Consider the following 22430-nt stretch of genomic DNA (forward strand, 5'->3'; position numbering starts at 1 on the left):
GTGTGGCGGGGCAGGGGCCAAACAGGCAAATGGGACCGGCGTACATCGGTATCACGGACTAGTTTGGCCGAAGGGCCTGTTTCTGTGCTGAACAACTCCACGACTCAGTCCCCCCAGACGAGGGGACTGCTCCCACCTCCTGCCAGCACCCCTGTCCTCTGTTCACCCCCTCCACCCTCCAACAGCTGAGGGACACATTCACTACCCCTCCAGCTCAGCTCCCTCGCTCTGAGAACAGGCTCCTGGAACTGCACCTAAACCAGAGGCAAGGCTGAACCTCCGAAACATGCGGGATATCCTTCCCGCGGCCTGCTCCCCGTTCTGCATCCGACCTGTTGAACCAATCCAGGGGACCGCACACGGGGACAGAAGTGTACAGGATTATCAGACAGCCATCAGCAAAACGGAGCGGCAAGCAGACAACAGAGGTGGGGACACTGTGTAACTGTACAGAGTCACTGTTTATTCAGGGTGAGGGTCACTGTTTGTTCAGGGTGAGGGTCACTGTGTAACTGTACAGTCACTGCTTATTCAGGGTGAGGGTCACTCACTGTGTAACTGTACAGAGTCACTGTTTATTCAGGGTGAAGGTCACTGTAACTGTACAGAGTTACTGTTTATTCAGGGTGAGTTCACTGTGTAACTGTACAGAGTCACTGTTTATTCAGGGTGAGGGTCACTGTGTAACTGTACAGAGTCACTGTTTATTCAGGGTGAGGTCACTGTGTAACTGTACAGAGTCACTGCTTATTCAGGGTGAGTTCACTGTGTAACTGTACAGAGTCACTGTTTATTCAGGGTGAGGGTCACTGTGTAACTACAGAGTCACTATTTAGGGTGAGGGCCACTCACTGTAAATATATAGAGTCACTGTTTATTCAGGTTGAGGGTCACTCACTGTAACTGTACAGAGTTGCTGTTTATTCAGGGTGAGGGTCAATCACTGTGTAACTGTACAGAGTCACTGTTTGTTCAAGGTGAGGGTCACTCACTGTGTAACTGTACAGTCACTGTTTGTTCAGGGTGAGGGTGAATACCAGACGCTCTCTGCTCTGTGAATCACTGGAATGTATGACTTCAAAGAGACCAGACATGTGTGGGGTGTGGGCCGGTCCAAGCACAGCGTGTGTTGGAGACTCCTGTACTGCAGACCGTTGCTGGATCTGCTCACTCCATCAAACAGTCCGCCTGCAGGGTCCCAGCGAGCTGCTCACAACAGCTCCAGAGATGACGAGCCGACCCCCACCCCCTCAACCCTCCCCCACCCCCGTCTGAGCTGTTGTTCCCTGGCAGCCTGAGCCAGATCTGATGGTGGGCACTGGGGGAGGGGGCCGGTGGGGGTTTGATCGGGCGAGGGGCGCGGAGTGTTGTGGGCAGAACAGAAGAGGGGCAGGAGCAGGGGGGAGAGGGGTGTTGGAAGAGCATGGCGGGGTGGATGAAAGCGGGGGGGGGGGGGGGGGGGGGGAGGGTAGGAGACAACAATGTCCGGCTCTAAATCCCGAGACTCTAGGAGCGAGCATCAGGGGCAGGGGAAGCCCCTGGACACAGAGGACCCATGGACATGGGTGCTCGCACTGCATCTGCTGCTTGCTGACCTGCACTGCATACCCCCCAACGCAGCACCGATCCCGACACCAAACCCCCCCAACGCAGGACCGATCCCGACACCAAACCCCCCCAAACACAGGACCGATCCCGACACCAAACCCCCCCCAACGCAGGACCGATCCCGACACCAAACCCCCCCCCCAACGCAGGACCGATCCCGACACCAAACCCCCCCCAACGCAGGACCGATCCCGACACCAAACCCCCCCAACGCAGGACCGATCCCGACACCAAACCCCCCCAACGCAGGACCGATCCCGACACCAAACCCGCCCAACGCAGGACCGATCCCGACACCAAACCCCCCCAACACAGGACCGATCCCGACACCAAACCCCCCAACGCAGGACCGATCCCGACACCAAACCCCCCAACACAGCACCAGTCCCCCATATGCAGAGGCAAACCCCCCACCAACCCCACGCATACCCACAGCCCCGGGGCTCTGTATTCTGTGCAGACCCAACACAGGGCAGCTCCACGCTCCCTCAGCCCCCTCTACACACGCACCCTCCTCACCCCCACCCCGAGGAGACCAGCTCTATCGAGGTAAAAGAGGAATCTTTGAACACCTCTCCTCCCCTCCCTTCCTCCTCCACACCCACACACAGCTTCATCACAACAAAGGCTCAGGAGTCTGCTGGAAATGCCTGGGGGAGGGGGGGTTGGTGAGGAGGAGGGAAATGGAGGTGAGGAGGAAGGAAGTGGACATAGGGGGAGGGGAGGGGTGAGGTGGGAGGTGGGGAGGTGAGGTGAGGTGAGGTGAGGTGAGGTGAGGTGAGGTGGGTGGGAGGGTGGGTGGGGAGGGAGGGAGGGGAGGGTGAGGAGGGAGGGTGAGGAGGGAGGGAGAGGAGGGAGGGAGAGGAGGGAGGGAGAGGAGGGAGGGAGGGAGAGGAGGGAGGGAGGGTGAGGAGGGAGGGAGGGTGAGGAGGGAGGGAGGGTGGGTGAGGAGGGAGGGAGGGAGGGTGGGAAGGTGAGGAGGGAGGGAGGGAGGGTGAGGTGAGGAGGGAGGGAGGGTGAGGTGAGGAGGGAGGGAGGGAGGGTGAGGAGGGAGGGAGGGAGGGTGAGGAGGGAGGAGAGGTGAGGGAGGGGAGGTGAGGGAGGGGAGGGGAGGGGAGGGGAGGGGAGGGGAGGGGAGGGGAGGGGAGAGAGAGGGGGGAGAGAGGGAGGGGAGAGGAGGGAGGGGAGGGGAGGGAGAGAGGGAGGGAGGGGATGGAGAGAGGGAGGGGAGGGAGAGAGGGAGGGGAGGGGAGGGAGGGAGGGGATGGAGAGAGGGAGGGGAGGGAGGGAGGGAGGGGTTGGAGAGAGGGAGGGGAGGGAGGGAGGGAGGGAGGGGAGGGGACAGAGGGGAGGGGAGGGAGGGGAGGGGACGGAGGGGAGGTGAGGGAGGGGAGGGGAGGGAGAGAGGGAGGGGAGGGGGGGGAGGGGAGGGAGAGAGGGAGGGGAGGGGAGGGAGAGAGGGAGGGGAGGGGAGGGAGAGAGGGAGGGGAGGGGAGGGAGAGAGGGAGGGGAGGGGAGGGAGAGAGGGAGGGGAGGGGAGGGAGAGAGGGAGGGGAGGGGAGGGAGAGAGGGAGGGGAGGGGAGGGAGGGAGGGGAGGGGCGGGAGGGGAGGGGAGGGAGGGGAGGGGAGGGAGAGAGGGAGGGGAGGGGGGGGAGGGGAGGGAGAGAGGGAGGGAGGGGAGGGAGAGAGGGAGGGGAGGGAGGGGAGAGAGGGAGGGGAGGGGAGGGAGGGAGGGATGGAGGGGGGGAAAGGGCGGGGAGGGGGAGGGGGTGGGAGGGGGGGAGGGAGGGGGGAGGGTGAGGGAGGGGAGGGGAGGGAGGGGAGTGAGGGAGGGGAGGGAGGGGGTGAGGGAGGGGAGGGAGGGGAGTGAGGGAGGGAAGGGAAGGGGTGAGGGAGGGGTGAGGGAGGGGAGGGAGGGTGAGGGAGGGAGGGAGGGGAGGAGGGGAGGGAGGGGTGAGGGAGGGTGAGGGGGAGGGAGGGGGTGAGGGAGGGTGAGGGGGAGGGAGGGGAGGGTGAGGGGGAGGGAGGGGAGGGTGAGGGGGGAGGGAGGGGAGGGTGAGGGGGGGGGGGCTGAGGAGCGGGTCCGGTCGCCGAGTCCCGAGAGCCGGGACGCAGACAAAGCGGCCCCGGGGAGGGTGGGCGGGGGTCCGGGCCGGGGGTGGGGGGTGGGGGTGGGGGTGGGGATGGGGTGGGGGGTAGCAGGGGGTGGGGGGGGCCCCGGTCCCGGCCCCGGAGCGGCTCCGTACCTTGTGCGCGATGTGGCGGCTCCGCTCGGCGCGGGACATGGCGGCTGCCGGACGCTGCGGGGCGGCCGCACATGGGCCGGGCCGGGGGGCGGGGCCTCGGCACCGCGGGCGGGGCTACGTGCACGTCATAGGAGGGCGGGGCCTGCGGGAGAGAGGGCGGGGCTTGGAGCCAGGAGGGGCGGGGGAGATGGGGGGGGGAGATGGGGGGGACGAGGGGAGGGGGAGGGGAGAGGGAGAGATGGGGAGGGGGAGGGGGGAGATGGGGGGACGAGGGGAGGAGGAGGTTGGGAGGGGGAAGTGGGGAGGGGGAGGGGGAGGGGTGTGTGGGGAGGGGGAATATGGGGAGATGGGGGTGGGGGAGATGGGGGTGGGGGAGATGGGGAGGGGGGAGATGGGGGTGGGGGAGATGGGGAGGGGGGAGATGGGGGTGGGGGAGATGGGGGAGGGGGGGTGAGATGAGAGGTGTGGGAGGGGGAGGGGGAGATGTGGGAGGGGTGATGGGGAGATAGGGTGGGGGAGGGGTTGGGGAAAATGCGGGGGAGGATGGGGGAGGGGGAGATGGGGGAGGGGGAGATGGGGGAGCGTGGGAGATTGAGGGGGAGATAGGGGAGATGGGGGTGGGGAGATGGTGGAGGAGGAGATGGGGGAGATGGGAGGGGGAGATGGTGGGGGAGTGGGGGCGAGATCGGGGAAGAGAGATGGGACAGTGAAGAGGTAGGTGGGGGGATGGGAGATGAGCAGATGGGAGAGATGGGGAGGGGGAGATGGGGAGCTGGGGGTGGGGGAGGGTGAGATGTGGGAAGGGGAGATGGGGGCTGGGTGAGGGGTGGTGCTTGGAACCAGGGACTGGGAGATTGCGAGGGGGAGATGGGGAGGGGGAGATGGGGGGAAGGGGAGGGGGAGATGGGGGGAAGGGGAGGGGAGATGGGGAGGGGGAGATGGGGGGATGGGGAGGGGAGATGAGGGAGGGGGAGATGGGGAGGAGGAGGGGGAGGGGGAGATGGGGAGGGGGAGATGGGGAGGGGGAGGGGAGGGGGAGATGGGGGATGGGGAGGGGAGATGGGGAGGGGGAGATGGGGGCATGGGGAGGGGAGATGAGGGAGGGGGAGATGGGGAGGAGGAGGGGGAGGGGGAGATGGGGAGGAGGAGGGGGAGGGGGAGCTGGGGAGGGGGAGATGGGGAGGAGGGGGAGGGGAGGGGGAGATGGGGGATGGGGAGGGGAGATGGAGGGGGAGATGGGGAGGAGGAGGGAGAGGGGGAGATGGGGAGGGGGAGATGGGGAGGAGGGGGAGGGGGAGATGGGGAGGGGGAGATGGGGGATGGGGAGGGGAGATGGGGAGGGGTAGAGGGGGGAATGGGGAGGGGAGAAGAATGGGAGGGGGAGGGGAGGAGAGGATGGGAGGGAGGGTGGGGGAGGGTTGAGGTGGGGGAGGGGTGAGAGGAGGAGGGGGTCAGTAGGGGGATGGGGCTGAGGGGGGATAGGAAGGGGAGTAGAGGGGAAGTGGGGTAGAGGTGACTGATAATGGAGGGGGTGGGGGAGGGTGAGGGGTGGTGGACGTGGGGGAGGAGGGAGGCGGGCTGTGTGGGGGAGGGTGTGTGATCTGGGTTGAGGGAGGGGGCGCAGCCCCACCATCTCCAGAATCAGCTCCCAGCACAGGGTCCCAGCAGCTCCCTGAGGGAGCCCCTACCATTCCCCCACCTCCCCCCCCTTCCCACCTCCACAGCCCAGCTCCCTCTCACGCACTCAGGCCCAGCAGACACCACCCCCCCATCCCCACCCCTCCCCTGCTCCCCAGTTCCTCCAGTCCCGTCCCAGGGAAACAGCCTCTTCCCGGCTCCATCCAGCTCCCCACGGCCATCTCCTGGGACGTCCTGGCCGGAGAGCAGTGCCTGACTCCCAGTTGCTGCTGGGTCTGTCCCAGTAGACCAGTACCTACCCTTCCCCCCCCCGCCCATCCCATAACTGCACCTCAGGGAGGGTGGTCAGTGGATGAGAAGCTGTAAATACACTCACACACACACACGCGAACACACACACACACAGACACAAACACACACAGTCACACACGCGCAGAAACACACACAGACACAGACACACACACACATGCAGACACACACTCACGCTCACACACATGCTCACACACATGCGCAGAAACACACACACACATGCAAACACACAGACACACACACTCTCACACTTTCTCTCTGACACACACTCTCACACACACACAAAGACAAACACAATCACAGACACACACAAACAGACAGACAGACACACACAGACACACACACACACACACACACACACACACATACAATCCAGGATGTGACCTGGCGCGGGGTGAACATTTTGAGACCCGCTCCAGCTACAAACCCAGACCAACGCTCCCCGTTGCCCAGCAAGGAGACGACTGGTGGACACGACAGATCCCACAGCTGCTACTGAAATGCAAACAGAGGGACTGAGGACAGTATGAGGCCACTCGGCCCCTCCAGTCCTGCTGTCCTGTTCTATCAGGTCACGGCCGATCTAACTGTAACCCCAACCCCACCCTCCCTCCCCGACCTTTCACCTCCTCGCTGATCGAGAACTGACCTCCCTCTGCCTTAAACACCTCCCCAGACCCAGCCTCCACTGCCCTCGGAGGAAGGGAGTCACAAACCTTGGAGAAGAGTCTTCACCTTCTCTCTGCAGTAACTGGGCCACCCCTTGTTTGTAGACGGTGAAACCTGGCTCTGGATTCACGCACAAGGGGAAATCTGTTATCCACACCCACCCTGTCAAGGCCTGGGGCAGGTCAGTAGGTGGGGGGGGGGGGGTGAGACACAAACCCAACTGTAGTCCTTGCTGTAATACAGTGACATACGCAGCACCCATCACCAAAACATGGCAAAATACGCAGCACCCATCACCAAAACACAGCCAAATACACGGCACCGGTCTCCATAATGCAGTGATGTATGCCGCACCGGTCTCTGTAGCTCAGTGACGCACACCGTACTGGTCTCCGTAACGCAGTGACGTATGCCGCACCGGTTACCTTAGCGCAGTGACGTACGCCACACTGGTCTCTGTAGCTCAGTGATGTACACCGTACTGGTCTCCGTAACGCAGTGACGTACGCTGCACCATTCTCCGTAACGCAGTGACGTACGCCATACCGGTCTCCGTAACACAGTGACGTACGCCGCACCAGTTACCATAGCGCAGTGACGTAGGCCGCACCGGTCTCCGCAACGCAGTGACGTACGCTGATATAGGCCGCACTTCATACCGTAATTACACATATACAGGCCGCACTCTTCAGTACAACACACCGGATCCCCCTCAGCCCTCACTGTGACGCTCTCCTCCTCCTCCCCCCCCCACCACACTCTCAGCGTTTCCATGGTTACGCCAGCGATCCCCCCCACCCAACTGACCTTACTCCTGCCGGCCACCCTCCTCAGGAAGCTGATGGTGCGGTGGATCTTGTGTCTGCGGCTGGCTTCCAGGTCGTGGCTCTCCCCGGACTCTCCCCGGCTGCCGGTCCCGCTGCCGTGTCTGAGGAGAGATCCCAGAGTCAGCGCGCCGGGACGCTGTGGCGGTGGGGGGGGGGGGGGGGGGGGAGCGGTTTCCAGGCCAACCTCACCCTGCGGGCCTCAGGCTCCAAATCTCGGCCCAGGCGCCAGCCCAAAGCCTTGATGCTGGGCCCAAACTGGTCAAGGGCCTAGCCTGAGGCCTTGATGTTGGGCCTCTGTCCTGTCCTGGACCCTCAGCCCCTGGGTCCCTGACCCTCCTGCCAGTGGAAACCGTCAAGGCCCTTCCTGATTTCGAAGGCCTCCACTGAACCTCCCCTTAACCTGCTCCACCCTGGGCATCGTCCGCAGTCCCCTCCCTCCCGGGAGGCCTCTGACGGCCCGAACATTCCAGCTGGGACGGGGACGGAGACGAGGGCTCCAGCGACGGCTGGGTACGGCCCAGCCCCTGAGCCACAAACCCACGGCCTACTCCTCCTCCAGAGTGATCCCGACATCTGCCCCTCGCTGGCTCTCAGCCGAAACGTTCCCGGGGGAGGTTGATCCCAGGGTGTGGACGGGAAGCAGTGAGCTCCAGGAACAAGAGGGGGCCATTCAATCAGGGCAACGGAAAACTGCCAACCCACCACACCCAGTAATATCCTTCAACAAAACCCCCCAACCTGCTCCTCTCTCCCTCCCTCTCCCATCCCTCTCCCTCTCCCTCTCTCTCTCTCTCTCTCACACAGCACAGAAATAGGTGCCTCGGCCCAACATGGCCGGCACCCATCTGCACCCATCCCATTCCCCAGCACTCAGTCCGTCCCCTTCCCTGCCCTGGTGACTCAAGTGCTCGTCCGGATACTTCTTCAATGTCGGGAGGGTCTCTGCCTCCCCCTCCCCCTCAGGCAGTGCGTTGCTCATTCCAACACCCCCCACCTGGGGGTAGAAAATTCCTCCTCAGATCCCCCCTAAACCTCACCCGAAACCCACCTCTGGTTTTAGACACATCTGCCCTGGGGAAAAGTTTCCCACTCTCCAGCCTATGTATGCTTCTCATTCTGTCCCCCTCTGTCAGGTCCCCCCTCCGCCCCGGGGAGAACAGACCCAGTCTCTCCGCTCTCTCCTCGTAACTGAGATGCTCCGTCCCAGGCACCGTCCTGGGGCACCTCCTCTGCATCCTCTCCAGTGCAGTCACCTCCTTCCTGTAGTGTGGTGACCAGAACTGCACCCAGTGCTCCAGCTGTGGGCTGACCGACGGTTTATAAAGTTGGACCAGAACCTCCCTGCTCTTGTATTCTGCGCCCCGGCTGATGACGGCAAGGATCCCGCACGCCTTCCTCACCACCTGATCTGTGCTGCCTCCTTCAGGGATCCTTGGTCTGGTACACCGAGGTCCCTCTGTTCCTCAGTACTCCCCACCGTTCACGGTGTGTGTCCTACCCTTGTACACTGAGCTCCCTCTGTTCCTCAGTACTCCCTACCGTTCACGGTGTGTGTCCTACCCTTGTACACCGAGGTCCCTCTGTTCCTCAGTACTCCCTACCGTTCACGGTGTGTGTCCTACCCTTGTACACCGAGGTCCCTCTGTTCCTCAGTACTCCCCACCGTTCATGGTGTGTGTCCTACCCTTGTACACCGAGCTCCCTCTGTTCCTCAATACTTATTAGACCTCACAAAGTACATCACCTCACACTTATCAGGATTAACTTCTATTTGCCATTCCTCTGCCCCACTTACCTGCTGATCAACATCACTCTGTAGCCTGACTACCCCCCCTTCACCATCAACACCACCAATTTTCAGATCATCTGCAAACTTACTAATCATTCTTCCTACATCCACACCCAATATAGAAAAGTGAGGGTCCCAGCTCCAACCCCGTGGTACTGTACTGGTCACCAGCTTCCAATCACACAAAAAGAAACCCTCCACCGTCACACGGTCTCCCAGCACTAAGCCAACATTGGATTCAACGTGCCTACAATGTCCCATGAGTCAGAGCTTTTGGACCAGTTTCCCATGTGGTCGTTTCATTGGCTGGAGTAGGGTTGCCGGGATAGGTGGAGCAAGATGGGCCGAGTGGATCCCTGATTCCAGGTGATCCACTGCAACCTCCCCCTCCGTTATCACTGCTCAGTCACCTCAGCCCTGACCCCACCTCCCTGTACGTTCTTCCATCGGCACAGTTCTGGCCACCCAGCTGCAGGAAGGACGTCACTGAGCTGGAGAGGGGGCAGGAAAGGTTCACGGGGACGTTCCTGGGACCGGAGTTGCAAGGAGAGAACAAGCGATAATATCTTTCACCTCTGCACTCACACCAGCCGCTCACTACCCCTGAGAGGGTTTCCATGTCTGTTTATCTCTGCTACTTCCTAATTCGTAAATATAATTCCTCCTGTCACTGTCTGTAAGGGACCCAAAGTAATTTATCCTTGTTCACACATCTGTAGTTCTTAAAGAGTCCGTCTTTGTGCGTCTCGCAAGCCTACTCCCGTGTTCACATGCGTCAACTTCTCCGCCCGAAGAAACTGCAGGGAGTTGTGGACACATCATGGAAACCAGCCTCCCCTCCACGGACTCTGTCTACACCTCTCACTGCCTCGGTAAAGCAGCCAGCATAATCAAAGACCCCTCCCACCCCGGACATTCTCCCTTCTCCCCTCTCCCATCGGGCAGAAGATACAAGAGCCTGAAAGCACGTACCACCAGGTTCAAGGACAGCTTCTATCCCGCTGTTATAGGACTATTGAACGATAAGATGGACTCTTGACCTCACGATCTACCTCGTCGTGGCCCTTGCACCTTATTGTCTGCCTGCACTGCACTTTCTCTGTGACTGTAGCACTTTATTCCACATTCTGTTATCGTTTTCCTTTGTACTACCTCAATGCACTGATGGGATGAATGGATCTGTATGGACGGCGTGCAGAACAACGTTTTTTCACTGTAGCTTGGTACATGTGACAGTAATAAACCAATTTACCAAATTTTTACTCCCCTCATCAATTTTGTAGTCTTCCTTTGCTGAATTCTGACATGCTCCCAGCCCACAGGTCACTGGTAACACTATACGCCCTTTCTTAGATCTGTTACTATCTATACTGTCTCTTTACTTGCCAAGACCGGTCCACCTTTCCTGTTCAGTTTGTGCGGGTTGTTGTAAACTCTGTATTATCTCTTCAAAGGTTAGCCACAGGCCTTCATCGGTCAGGGTACTGAGTACAGATGTTGGGACGTTATGTTGCAGTTGTACAAGGCGTTGGTGAGGCCACATTTTGCGTATTGTGTACAGTTTTGGTGTAGGAAGGATGCCATTAAGCTGGAAAGAGTGCAGAGGGAGATTTATGAGGATGTTGCCGGGACTCGAGGGACTGAGTTATGGAGGGAGGTTGGGCAGGTTGGGACTGTTTTCACTGGAGTGTAGGAGACTGAGGGGCATCTTTATAGAGATGTTTAAAATCATGAGGGGCATCGATAGGGTGAATGTGCACAGTTTTTCTCCCCCAGGGTTGGGGAATCAAGAACTGGCGGGCACAGGTTTAAGATGAGAGGGGAGAGATTTAATAGGAACCTGAGAGGCAACTTTTTCACCCAGAGGGTGGTCCGTGTGTGGAACGAGCTGCCAGAGGAAGTGGGTGAGGCAGGTACATTAACAACATTTAAAAGGCACTCGGACAGGTCTGCGGATGGGAAAGGTTTAGAGGGATACGGGCCAAACGTGGCCATATGAGACTGGCTTAGATGGGAATCTTGGTCAGCACGGACCAGTTGGGCTGAAGGGCCTGTTTCTGTGCTGTGTGACTCTATGATACTGTTCATTTACTGTCATACATTTTCATGTGGTCTCCTAGTCCACGATAACCAACTTACACCTCATGCCTACATTTTTTTAAATATTTAATAGTCAGTTTACAGATTGATTTAAATCACCATTAATCTTCATATAAAGCAACATTATATTATGATCACTCTTCCCCGAAGGCCCCTTAAACCTCTTGTAGGCTCAGAAATTAACCCTTTCTCAGTACAGAATACTACGTCCTTCCCTCTGGGCTCTCCAACCTCCCCCCTCACGAGAACCTCTGCTTACTCACTCCACACCAAAATGTGAAATCGCAGAAAACACTCAGATCAGGCAGCCTCCATGGAGAGAGAGAGACAGAGAGAGAGAGACAGAGAGAGAGAGAGAGAGAGGGAAAATGTTTTATGTTTCTGGACCAAAGCCCTTTTGTCAGAACTGGGAAGGAGAGAAACGTTAACTGGCTTCCTCTCTCCACAGATGCTGCCTGACCTGCTGAGTGTTTCCTGAAGTTCCCAGTTTTTATTTCAGGTTTCTGGCATCTGCGGGTTTTTCTTTTGACTTTCATTTTCATTGACCGTTGATCGAGTTTACCTGATCTACCTGTGCACTAAAGTCCCCGGGGTCACTGTATTACCCTTGTTATACAAAAACTCTAATTTATTCTTTATACCTGGACCCCACGTGTTAACTGTTATTTGGGAGCCTGACAGACAAGCCCCCCTGAGATTTCCTGCCCCGTCTTTTGTTTTAGCAGTTTCACCCACACTTGGAGTCATGGAATCACAGAGCGGTACAGCATGGACACAGGCCCTTCGGCCCAACCAGTCCATGCCGACCACGGTGCCCACCCAGCTAGTCCAAATTTCCTGCATTCGGCCCATTCCCCTCCAAGCCCCGTCCCTCCATGTACCTATCCAAGTGCTTCTTAGGTGATACTGTTGTGCCTGCCTCACCCACTTCCTCTGGCAGCTCGTTCCACATACGGACCACCCTCTGGGTGATGGAGATGGGGAGAGATTTCTTCACCCAGTGAGTGGGGAGCCTGTGGAATTCTCTCCCCTGGCAGGCTGAGTCGCCGAGAACATCCAAGAGCAAGATCGTTAGATGTTTGGTTGTGAAGGGAATTGAGGGACCTGGGATTAGTGCAGGGAGAAGAGCAGCCGTGATGGTATTGAGTGGAGCAGCAGGAAGAGGGGGGCAGAATGGCCAACTGCATCCATGTCCCCGGTCATAGAGTCACGGAAACAGGCCCTTCGGCCCAACTGGTCCATGCTGACCCAGATTCCCATCTAAGCCAGTCCCATATGGCCACGTTTGGCCCGTATCCCTCTAAACCTTTCCCATCCGTGGACCTGTCCGAGTGTCCGTTAAATGTTGTTAATGTTAACCTGCCTCACCCACTTCCTCTGGCAGTTCGTTCCAGATACGGACCACCCTCTGGATGAAAAAGTTGCCCCTCAGGTTCCTATTAAACCTTTCCCCTCTCATCCTAAACCTGTGCCCCGTTGTTTTGGACTCCCCTACCCTGTTACTGTCCACCTTATCTATGTTTCTCATGATTTTAAACCCTTCTATAAGGTCGGCCCCTCGTAGTCCTGTGCTCCAAGGAATAAAGGAATAAAGACTCTTGCTCCCGCCCTACAGCATCTTGGATTAAACTCTTGCCTGTTTTTCCCATTTTGTCCATTTCTGATCCCTCTCATGCATCCCGGAATGTCCTGGGCACTTAGGGTCAGAGAGTCACACAACCGAAACAGGCCCTTGGTCCGTGCCAACCAAGATTCCCATCCAAGCCGGTCCCATTTGCCCGCGTTTGGCCCGTATCCCTCTAATTTTTGCCTGTCCACGTATCTGTCCAAGTGTCTTTTAAATGTCGTTTAATCAGCAACCACTTCCTCTGGCAACAAACAATCCGCTTGAGGAACTCAGCAGGTTGAGCAGCATCTGTGGGGGGGAAAGGAATTGTCGACGTTTTGGATCAAAACCCTGCATCAGGACTCGAAAGCCCCGCGTCAGGGATTCGACCCGAAACGTCGACAGTTCCCTCCCCCCCACCCCCCCACACACGCTGCTCGACAGTTCCTCCAGCAGATTGTGTGTTGCTCCAGATTCCAGTATCTGTGGTCTCTCCTGTGCCTCCTGGTCCCTCAGGCAGTTCGCTCCACACACCCACCACCCTCCTGGTGAAAAACTTGCCCCTTTTAAATCTCTCCCCTCCTGTCTTCGGTTCCCTTTCCTGGGGAAAATGGGACTTTGCAGTCACCTTCCTGCAGGGGCTCGGTGATTTCCCTCTGAGTCCGTGTTACGAATGCGGTGTGGACGGGGAGAAGGAGCGGTCAGTTTTGTCTGCGTTCTGTTACACCTTGTTCTGGCTTCAGTTGGGTTGGGGCTTCCCTGCACAGACTGATGCATAGAACATAGAACAGTACAGTCACACCAAGCCAAACTAATTAAACCAATCCCTTCTGCCTGCACACTGTCCATCTCCCTCCACATCCATCTAAGAGCCTCCTAAACCCCTCCATCGTATCTGCCTCCACCTCCACCCCTGGCAGCACATTCCAGGCACCCACCGCTCTCTAAAACAACTTGCCCCGCACATCTCCTTTGAACTTTCCCCCTCTCACCTTAAATGCGTGGACTCTGGTATTAGACATTTTGACCCCGGGGAAAAGATACTGGACACACACGAGTTATCTCAGATTTAATAGGGGCAACTTTTCACCCAGAGGGTGGTCAGTATGTGGAACAAGCTGCCAGAGGGAGTGGGTGAGACGGGTACATTAACAACACTTGGACGGGTCCACGGATGGGAAAGGTTTAGAGGGATACGGGCCAAACGTGGGCAAACGGGACCAGCTTAGATGGGAATCTCGGTCGGCACGGACCAGTTGGGCCGAAGGGCCTGTTTCTGTGCTGTGTGACTCTGTGGTTAGACAGTGATAACCATCTCTTCCTCGCTGACAATCAACACAGGCACACCTCAAGGACGCACACTGCTCTGCTCCCTGTACACTCATCGCAGTGTGGCGATTCAGGAACAGCTTCTTCCCCTCCGCCATCAGATCTCTGAACGGTCCGAGAACCCGTGAACACCACCTCTTTTGCCCTACTTATTCATTTGTAGTTTGTGGTAACTTTATGTCTTTGCACTGTACTGCTGCCGCAAAACAACACGTTTCACGTCATGTAAGTCAGTGAGAATAATTATAACCCAGCAGTGCGTCCTTTAACCCAGGAGCCTTCCGTCTCTCATTGGGACTCTCTCCGGCCCGCCCACCACACCCCGCACTGCTCTCTCACACCCAGGGACCATCACCCACCCCGCCCCAACCACGCTCCACCACTACAGCCTCCCTCACGCTGGTTTGGACACTCACCACCAAGCCCCAGGTTCGGAGCCGGGGGGGGATCCCAGGTATCCGGGATCCTGATCGGTAGTGGCGCGCGGGGGGGTGGGCTGAGGCAGTGGGGGGGGGGGGGGGGAGAGGCTCTTACCTGTGGGACAGGACCTCTTCGTCCGGTCTCCCCTGGTGGTCTGGAAGAGAGATGAGGGTGGGGAGGGGTGGGGGGAGGAAGCAAGTCAGCAGGTTCTCCTATCGAGGTGGAGCAGACCTAGAAACGATGCCAACCCAGGGGGCGTAAATCACGTCTCCGCCAGCGACTTGGGGAGAGGGGTGACTGCCCTGCCGCCTGTCACTCACTCGGCCTCCCCCCCTCCCCTCCCCTCCACACCTCCGGCCCACCACTCGGGGGCCCGCGGACACGGGGAGCCTGCGCCGGCAGCTGACGTCGGCTCCCCATCACGTTCAGCGGTCATACAGGAGATCTGGGGGGGGGGGGGGGGGGGTGCAGGGAGAGCCCAGTGACTCCCCACCCATCCCCCCCACATGGGGCCTGGGTCAGGGGGCTGACGCACCCTCCCCACACAAACCAAGGCCCGGACCCTCAAACCAAGGCCGGGATCCTCAAGCCAAGGTCCGGACCCTCAAACCAAGGCCCGGGGCTGGGACCCGAGTCACTGGAGCAGAGCTAGGCCATTCACCGTTCACTCAAGACCGATTTTTCTTTCTCAATTCCCATTCTCCCCGTTACCCTTGACGCTCTCCCCCCTTTCGGATCAAGAACCTATCAAATACACCCAGTGACTTGGCCTCCACCGCCCTCTGTGGCAACGAATTCCACAGATTCACCGCCCCCCCGGCTGAAGAAATTCCTCCTCAGTTCTGAAGGGACGTCCCTTTTATTCTGAGGCTGCGCCCTCTCAGATCCCGGACTCCCTCGCTGATGGAGACGTCTTCTCCAAGCCCAGACCAGAACGGGACTCGCCCGCATCCAGCGCAGACCCCGGACCCTGTCCTGTGAGGAGCGGCGATGTCCCGATCCTGCTGACAGGAGCAGGAAGACCAGAGGTTCCCCAGTCAGCCATCCTAGAGAGCGGGACTGACCAGACCACCCATTTCCAATACCAGGGCCCTGTCCACACTTCCCACTGCCCCAGGAAAGCAGCCGACATAATCAAAGACCCCCACCCACCCCGGACATTCTCTCTTCTCCCCCCCCCATTGGGCAGAAGATACAAAAGCCTGGATGCACGTACCACCAGGCTCGAGGACGGCTTCTACCCTGCTGTTATAAGACTATTGAACGATAAGATGGACTCTTGACCTCAATCTACCTCGTCGTGGCCCTTGCACCTTATTGTCTGTCTGCACTGCACTTTCTCTGTAACTGGGACACTTTATTCTGTTGTCCTTCTGTGCTCCCTCGATGTACTGATGTACGGAATGATCTGTCTGGATGGCTCGCAGGCAAACGCTTTACACTGTGTCTCGGTACGTGTGACAATAGTAAACCGATTACCAACCCTGGGGCTGGGGAGGAGGTAAATCCACAACTTTCCATCACCCCTCGCTCTCCGCTGTCAGAGGCAAAGGTGTGTGGGTGCCGGGGTGATTCCCACTGCAGTCGAGCAGCAGCCAACACGAGGGTGGGCTTTCAGGTAAGGGGGTGGGCCGGTCAATGGGGGAGAACCTTCATGGACCCCAAAACCGGCCAAGCCTGGGGATTGAGGAGGGAACACGAGTGGAGCGATGGTCTGTTGGAGAGAAGGGGAGGGATGAGGGGGATGAGGGGGAGGAGGGGGAGGAGGGGGTGGAGGGAGGGAGGAGGAACGAGGGGGAGGGAGAGCCAAGGGATGAGGGTGGGCTGGGGGAGAGGACGGAGGGCAGAGGGATGAAGCAGAGGAGGGAGGAGGGAGGGCAGAGGGAGGAGGGGGAGGAGGGGGAGGGGAGGAGGGAGGCAGGAGGGACGAAAGGAAGGGGAGGGGGAGTGAGGAGGAGGGGCCTGGGGGGAGGAGGGGGAGGGCCGGGGGAGGGAGGGAGGAGGAGGGATGAGGGGGAGGAGGGAGGGATGAGGGGGAGGTAGGAGGGGAAGGGATGAGTGGGAGGGAGGATGAGGGATGGGGGGGAGGGAGGGGGTGGGGGAGGGTCTGGCCGTCCACAGCAGTGAGGGGATGAGAGGTGGGGCGGGGGCATTAACTAGTGGGGGCAGGGAGCTGTGACTTACAGGACGTCCCGTCCAACGACACGTCGTCCCCGGACATCGAGCGGGTCCAGTAATTCCCGAGCCCTGCCCACTCCTGCGGATAGACCAGGACACGGGTCAGCGCTGGAACTTTCAACTGCACCCTCCTGTCAGCACCGGGGGATGGAGTCACCCCGCTGGGTTTTCAAAGGGTCGGGGTGGAGGGGATACCTGATGTACCAATGTGTGAGCCTGTGTGTGCATGTATGTATCTGTGTGTGTGTGTGTGCGTGTGTGTGTGTGTGTGTGTGCGTGCGTGTGTGCGTGCGTGTGTGTGTATCTGTGTGTGTGTGTGTGGTGTGTGTGTGCGTGCGTGTGTGTGTATCTGTCTGTGTGTGTGTGTGTGTGCGTGCGTGTGTGTGTGTATCTGTGTGTGTGTGTGTGTGTGTGTGTATCTGTGTGTGTGTGTGTGTGTGTGTGCGTGCGTGTGTGTGTGTATCTGTGTGTGTGTGTGTGTGTGTGTGTGTATCTGTGTGTGTGTGTGTGTGTGTGTGTGTGTGTGTGTGTGTGTATCTGTGTGTGTGTGATAATGTCATAGAATCACAGTGTGGAAACCGGCCCTTCGGCCCAACCGGTCCATGCTGACCCAGATTCCCATCTAAGCCAGTCCCATTTTCCTGCGTTCGGCCCGTATCCCTCTAAACCTTTCCCATCCGTGGACCTGTCCGAGTGTCTGTTAAATGTTGTTAATGTTAACCTGCCTCACCCACTTCCTCTGGCAGCTCGTTCCACACACGGACCGCCCTGTGGGTGAAGAAGTTGCCCCTCAGGTCTCCTTTAAACCTTCCCCCTCAGAAACCCATGTCCCCCACTCCCCTCCCCTCCCCTCCGCCTCACCGCTGCCCCTCATGATGTACTCTAAGTCACCCCTCAGTGTTGGAGGGTGCTCCCAGGCCATTCCCATCCCGGGGTCACCCCCCCCCAAACCCCCACCCTCACTCCCCAATCCCACCCACGGTCCCCTCACCCCCACCCTCAGACCCCCCTCACCACCCCCCACCCCCCCGGCCCCTCACCTCCTCCTCGGGCTCCTCCTCGGTCAGTGACAGCCATGTGTCCAGCTCGCCGGTGCTGAAGGTGACCGGGGTGCGGCGGGGGTCGCGACCCCAGGGCCTGGCCAATCCTGTTGTGCGTGCGGCCGCCATGGCCCCGCCCTCCAGGTCCTCCAGGCTGATGCTGGACAACAGGGGGACGAAGTGGGGGGGGGGGGGGGTCACAAGTCCTGCAGCTCATGACCCTACCTCCCCCTCCCCTCCCTCAGCCTCTCCCCTCCCCACCACACCATTCCCCTTCCTCCTCCTTTCCCACCACACCGGTCCCCTCCCCCCTCCCTCCCTCCATCCCTCCTCTCCCCCTCTCCCCCCTCCCTCCATCCCTCCTCTCCCCCTCTCCCTCCCTCCCTCCATCCCTCCTCTTCCCCCTCCCTCCATCCCTCCTCTCCCCCTCTCTCTCCCCCGCCATCCCTCCTCTCCCCCTCTCCCTCCCTCCCTCCATCCCTCCTCTTCCCCCTCCCTCCATCCCTCCTCTCCCCCTCTCCCCCTCCCTCCATCCCTCCTCTCCCCCTCTCCCTCCCTCCCTCCGTCCCTCCTCTTCCCCCCTCCCTCCATCCCTCCCTCTATCCCCCTCTCCCTCCCTCCATCCCTCCTCTCCCCCCTCCCTCCATCCCTCCTCCCTCCCTCCATCCCTCCTCTCCCCCTCCCTCCCTCCATCCCTCCCTCTATCCCCCTCTCCATCCCTCCCTCCATCCCTCCTCTCCCCCTCCCTCCCTCCATCCCTCCTCTCCCCCCTCCCTCCCTCCATCCCTCCTCTCCCCCTCCCTCCCTCCATCCCTCCTCTCCCCCTCCCTCCCTCCATCCCTCCTCTCCCCCTCCCTCCCTCCATCCCTCCTCTCCCTCCCTCCTCTCCCCCTCCCTCCATCCCTCCCTCCATCCGTCCCCCTCTGTCCCTCCACCTCCCATCCCCTCTCCTTCAATCCCCCAGCTCCACCATCCGTCCCCCCTCCCCCCTCCCCACGCCCCCTGACCCTGGCCTACCTGTGCTCCTGCTCCATGACCTCCTCTGGCCTCAGCACGCGCCCCGGCTCCCAGCTGTGCCTCCGGAACGCCGAGTGGGAGCGGATGGAGGCCCGTAACCGTGACGACCGGCGGAGGGGGACCCACTGCCCAACGGCCCGCTCCCCGCCCTCCGTCTCCTCCTCCTCGCCGCCGGGAGGTCCTATCGGCCTTAGGACCCCTGACCCCGGCCCGGGGTCGCCGGCCCCGACCGCTCCGCCCTCCGACATCAGCGACTTCTGCTCCTGAAGGGACGGAGGAGAGAGGCATGACCTCTGACCTCTGGGGCAGCCCGGGGTCAAGGGAGGGGTCCCCGTCCCAAATCACCAACCGTCAGTCGCCTCCACCCCAATGTCCAGACACTGACCACCACACAGATCAGAGACAGTCAGGGTCCCACAGCACAGAAACAGGCCCTTCGGCCCAACCGGTCCATGCTGACCCAGATTCCCATCTAATCCAGTCCCATTTGCCCGCGTTTGGCCCGTATCCCTCTAAACCTTTCCCATCCGTGGACCTGTCCGAGTGTCTTTTAAATGTTGTTAATGAACCCGCCTCACCCACTCCCTCTGGCAGCTCGTCCCACATACAGACCACCCTCTGGGTGAAGAAGTTGCCCCTCAGGTCCCCTTTAAATCTCTCCCCCTCTCATCTTAAACCTGTGCCCTCTAGTTCTTGATTCCCCGACCCTGGGGAAAAGACTGTGTGCATTCACCCTATCGATGCCCCTCATGGTTTTATACACCTCTATAAGGTCACCCCTCAGTCTCCAATGAAAACAGTCCCAACCTGCCCAACCTCTCCCCGTAACTCAGTCCCTCGAGTCCCAGCAAAATCCTCATAAATCTCCCTCTGCACTCTTTCCAGCTTAGTGGCATCTTTCCTACAGCAGGGCGACCAACACTGAACATAATATTCCCAGTGCGTCCTCAACTACGCCTGCTACAACTGGGATCTGGGATTGCCACAGTCTGACCCCACTGAGGCCAATGGAAACCAGACTGGAGTGGCCATATAATTACAGCTATGTAGGTTTCGAGGGATAGCGACCAAATGTGAGGGTCTGTGTGTGTGTGTGGGACCCGTCCCCCGGTGAGGGTCAGTGTGTGTGTGTGGGACCCGTCCCCCAGTGAGGTTCAGTATGTGTGGGTCCCGTCCCCCAGTGAGGGTCAGTGTGTGTATGTGGGTCCCGTCCCCCAGTGAGGGTCAGTGTGTGTGGGACCCGTCCCTCGGTGAGGGTCAGTGTGTGTGGGACCCATCCCCCAGTGAGGGTCAGCGTGTGTGGGACCCGTCCCCCGGTGAGGGTCAGTGTGTGTGGGACCCATCCCCCAGTGAGGGTCAGTGTGTGTGTGTGGGACCCGTCCCCCAGTGAGGGTCAGTGTGTGTGTGTGGGACCCGTCCCCCAGTGAAGGTCAGTGTTTGTGGGACCCATCCCCCAGTGAGGGTCAGTGTGTGTGTGTGGGACTGTCCCCCAGTGAGGGTCAGTGTGTGTGTGTGGGACTGTCCCCCAGTGAGGGTCAGTGTGTGTGGGACCCGTCCCTCAGTGAGGGTCAGTGTGTGTGTGTGTGGGACCCGTCCCCCAGTGAGGGTCAGTGTGTGTGGGACCCATCCCCCAGTGAGGGCCAGTCTGTGTGGGACCCGTCCCCCAGTGAGGGTCAGTTTGTGTGGGACCCGTCCGCCAGTGAGGGTCAGTGTGTGTGTGACCCGTCCCTCAGTGAGGGTCAGTGTGTGTGGGACCCGTCCCCCAGTGAGGGACCCGTCTCCTCTCTCCCCCATGCACAGTATGGCAGTGTGCTGCACCCTGTGCTTGTCAGCGTCTGTGAGCGTGAATTCTCTTGCCTGTTGAGGTTTGACATCCCCTCCGTCCGAGGCGTTGGTCTCTGGTTCCTGCCTCACCGCACTGGGATCTGGCGTCTCCGCCGGGTTACGGTCCCTCTGCGTCATCGAGGTTCCTGAGTCCGGCACCAGAGGGAGAGGGTCAACATGTACCATTCCCCCCACTGCTTCCCCTCCCAGGTCCTAACCCCCCACCCACACACCAGGGGGGGCGATTCGCAGCGGCCGATTAACCCACCGACCCCGCACGTCGTTGGGATGTGGGAGGAAGCCGGAGCCCCCGGGGGAAACCCACGGGGTCACAGGAAGAGTGTGCAGACTTCACACACACACACACACACACACACACACACACACACACACACACACACACACTCACACACTCACACTCACACACACTCACACACACTCACACTCACACACTCACACACACACACACACTCACACTCACACACACACACTCACACACACACACACACTCACACACTCACACTCACACACACACTCACACACACACACTCACACACACACACACACACACTCACACACACTCACACACACACACACTCACACTCACACACACACACTCACACACACACACACTCACACACTCACACTCACACACACACACACACTCACACACACACACTCACACACACACACACACACTCACACACACTCACACTCACACACACACACACTCACACACACACACACTCACACACACACACACTCACACACACACACACTCACACACACACACACACACACACTCACACACACTCACACTCACACACACACACACACACACACTCACACACACTCACACTCACACACACACACACACACACACACACACACTCACACTCACACACACACACACACATAGAGTGCCGGAGGTCGGGATCAAACCCGGGTTGCTGGATCCCTGAGGATCTCTGGATCGAGCCTCTGGGAAGTGACCTCGGCAGCGCGCCCCGTCACGCGCCCGGGGTTATGTCCACGGGGGGGAGGCGTCCTGTGGAAGTGCAGAGGGGCGATGGGGTGGGATAGGGGAGGGAGGGGGGATAGAATCCAGGGGGCCTGAGCTGACGAAACGGCTCTCTCTCTCTCTCTCTCTCGAGGAGTGAGCAAGTTTCCTCAGTGGGGGGGGTGGGGGGGGGTGAGGGTGGGACGGGCTAAGTGTAGAGCGTCCAGTGTATGGCTGTAGTATTGGACAGACGTCACATCACACACGAGATGGCTGGGGATCTGACCTCTCCCCCACCCACCCACGCAACTCCCCCCCCACCCCCCAGGAACTGGGCTTCGTGGAATTTGTCAAATTCCCGAACATAGGTTTTTGTTGACTGTGTGTGGGGGGGGGGGGGGAGCGGAAGGGGGTTAAGGTTAGTGACCAGGGGTCAAAGGGCAGGGGTTCAGCTTCAAGATTCACCTCAGGGTCAGGGGGTAACCTTGCACAGCGGGACCTCTGACCCTCTCCTGTTGGTCGCCCCCCCCCCCCCCCCCCGCGCCCCGAGGTTGTCGGCTCCTCCGGTACCTGCCCCTCCCTGGTTTGCCCCTCCCTGCCCTATATTGTCCCAAACCCAGTCCACGCCCAGGGGTGGGGGGTGGACAGAGGTCAGGGTGGCCCTCCAATTCCCCAGGGTCGGATGCGGGATGGGAGGGGGCCCTCCTTCACCCAGGGAGGGGTGAGTGTCTGGAACCCACGGGCGGAGAGGGAGGGGGAAGCAGAGGCGCGGACAGCGTGGGGCCCATGCGCGGTGAGGACCCCGGCGGTCACCGCAGGGTCACGTGAG

At 59.8% G+C, this 22430-nt stretch overlaps 1 protein-coding gene across 1 annotated transcript in view; it reads right to left on the reverse strand.

Annotated features, from left to right (window-relative positions):
- Positions 1-22430, reverse strand: part of LOC127587389 (A-kinase anchor protein 13-like) — a 50707-nt gene that overhangs the window by 20396 nt on the left and 7881 nt on the right. Inside the window, exons 3-8 of the mRNA XM_052045688.1 lie at positions 20635-20747; positions 18778-19040; positions 17761-17920; positions 16727-16799; positions 14657-14696; positions 7279-7399 (exon numbers count right to left, since the gene is read on the reverse strand). Coding sequence (XP_051901648.1) covers positions 7279-7399; positions 14657-14696; positions 16727-16799; positions 17761-17920; positions 18778-19040; positions 20635-20747 — 770 coding nt within the window. The remainder of the gene's footprint in view (positions 1-7278; positions 7400-14656; positions 14697-16726; positions 16800-17760; positions 17921-18777; positions 19041-20634; positions 20748-22430) is intronic.

The sequence above is a fragment of the Pristis pectinata genome, chromosome 40, assembly GCF_009764475.1.
Source record: "Pristis pectinata isolate sPriPec2 chromosome 40, sPriPec2.1.pri, whole genome shotgun sequence".
Taxonomy (NCBI): domain Eukaryota; kingdom Metazoa; phylum Chordata; class Chondrichthyes; order Rhinopristiformes; family Pristidae; genus Pristis; species Pristis pectinata.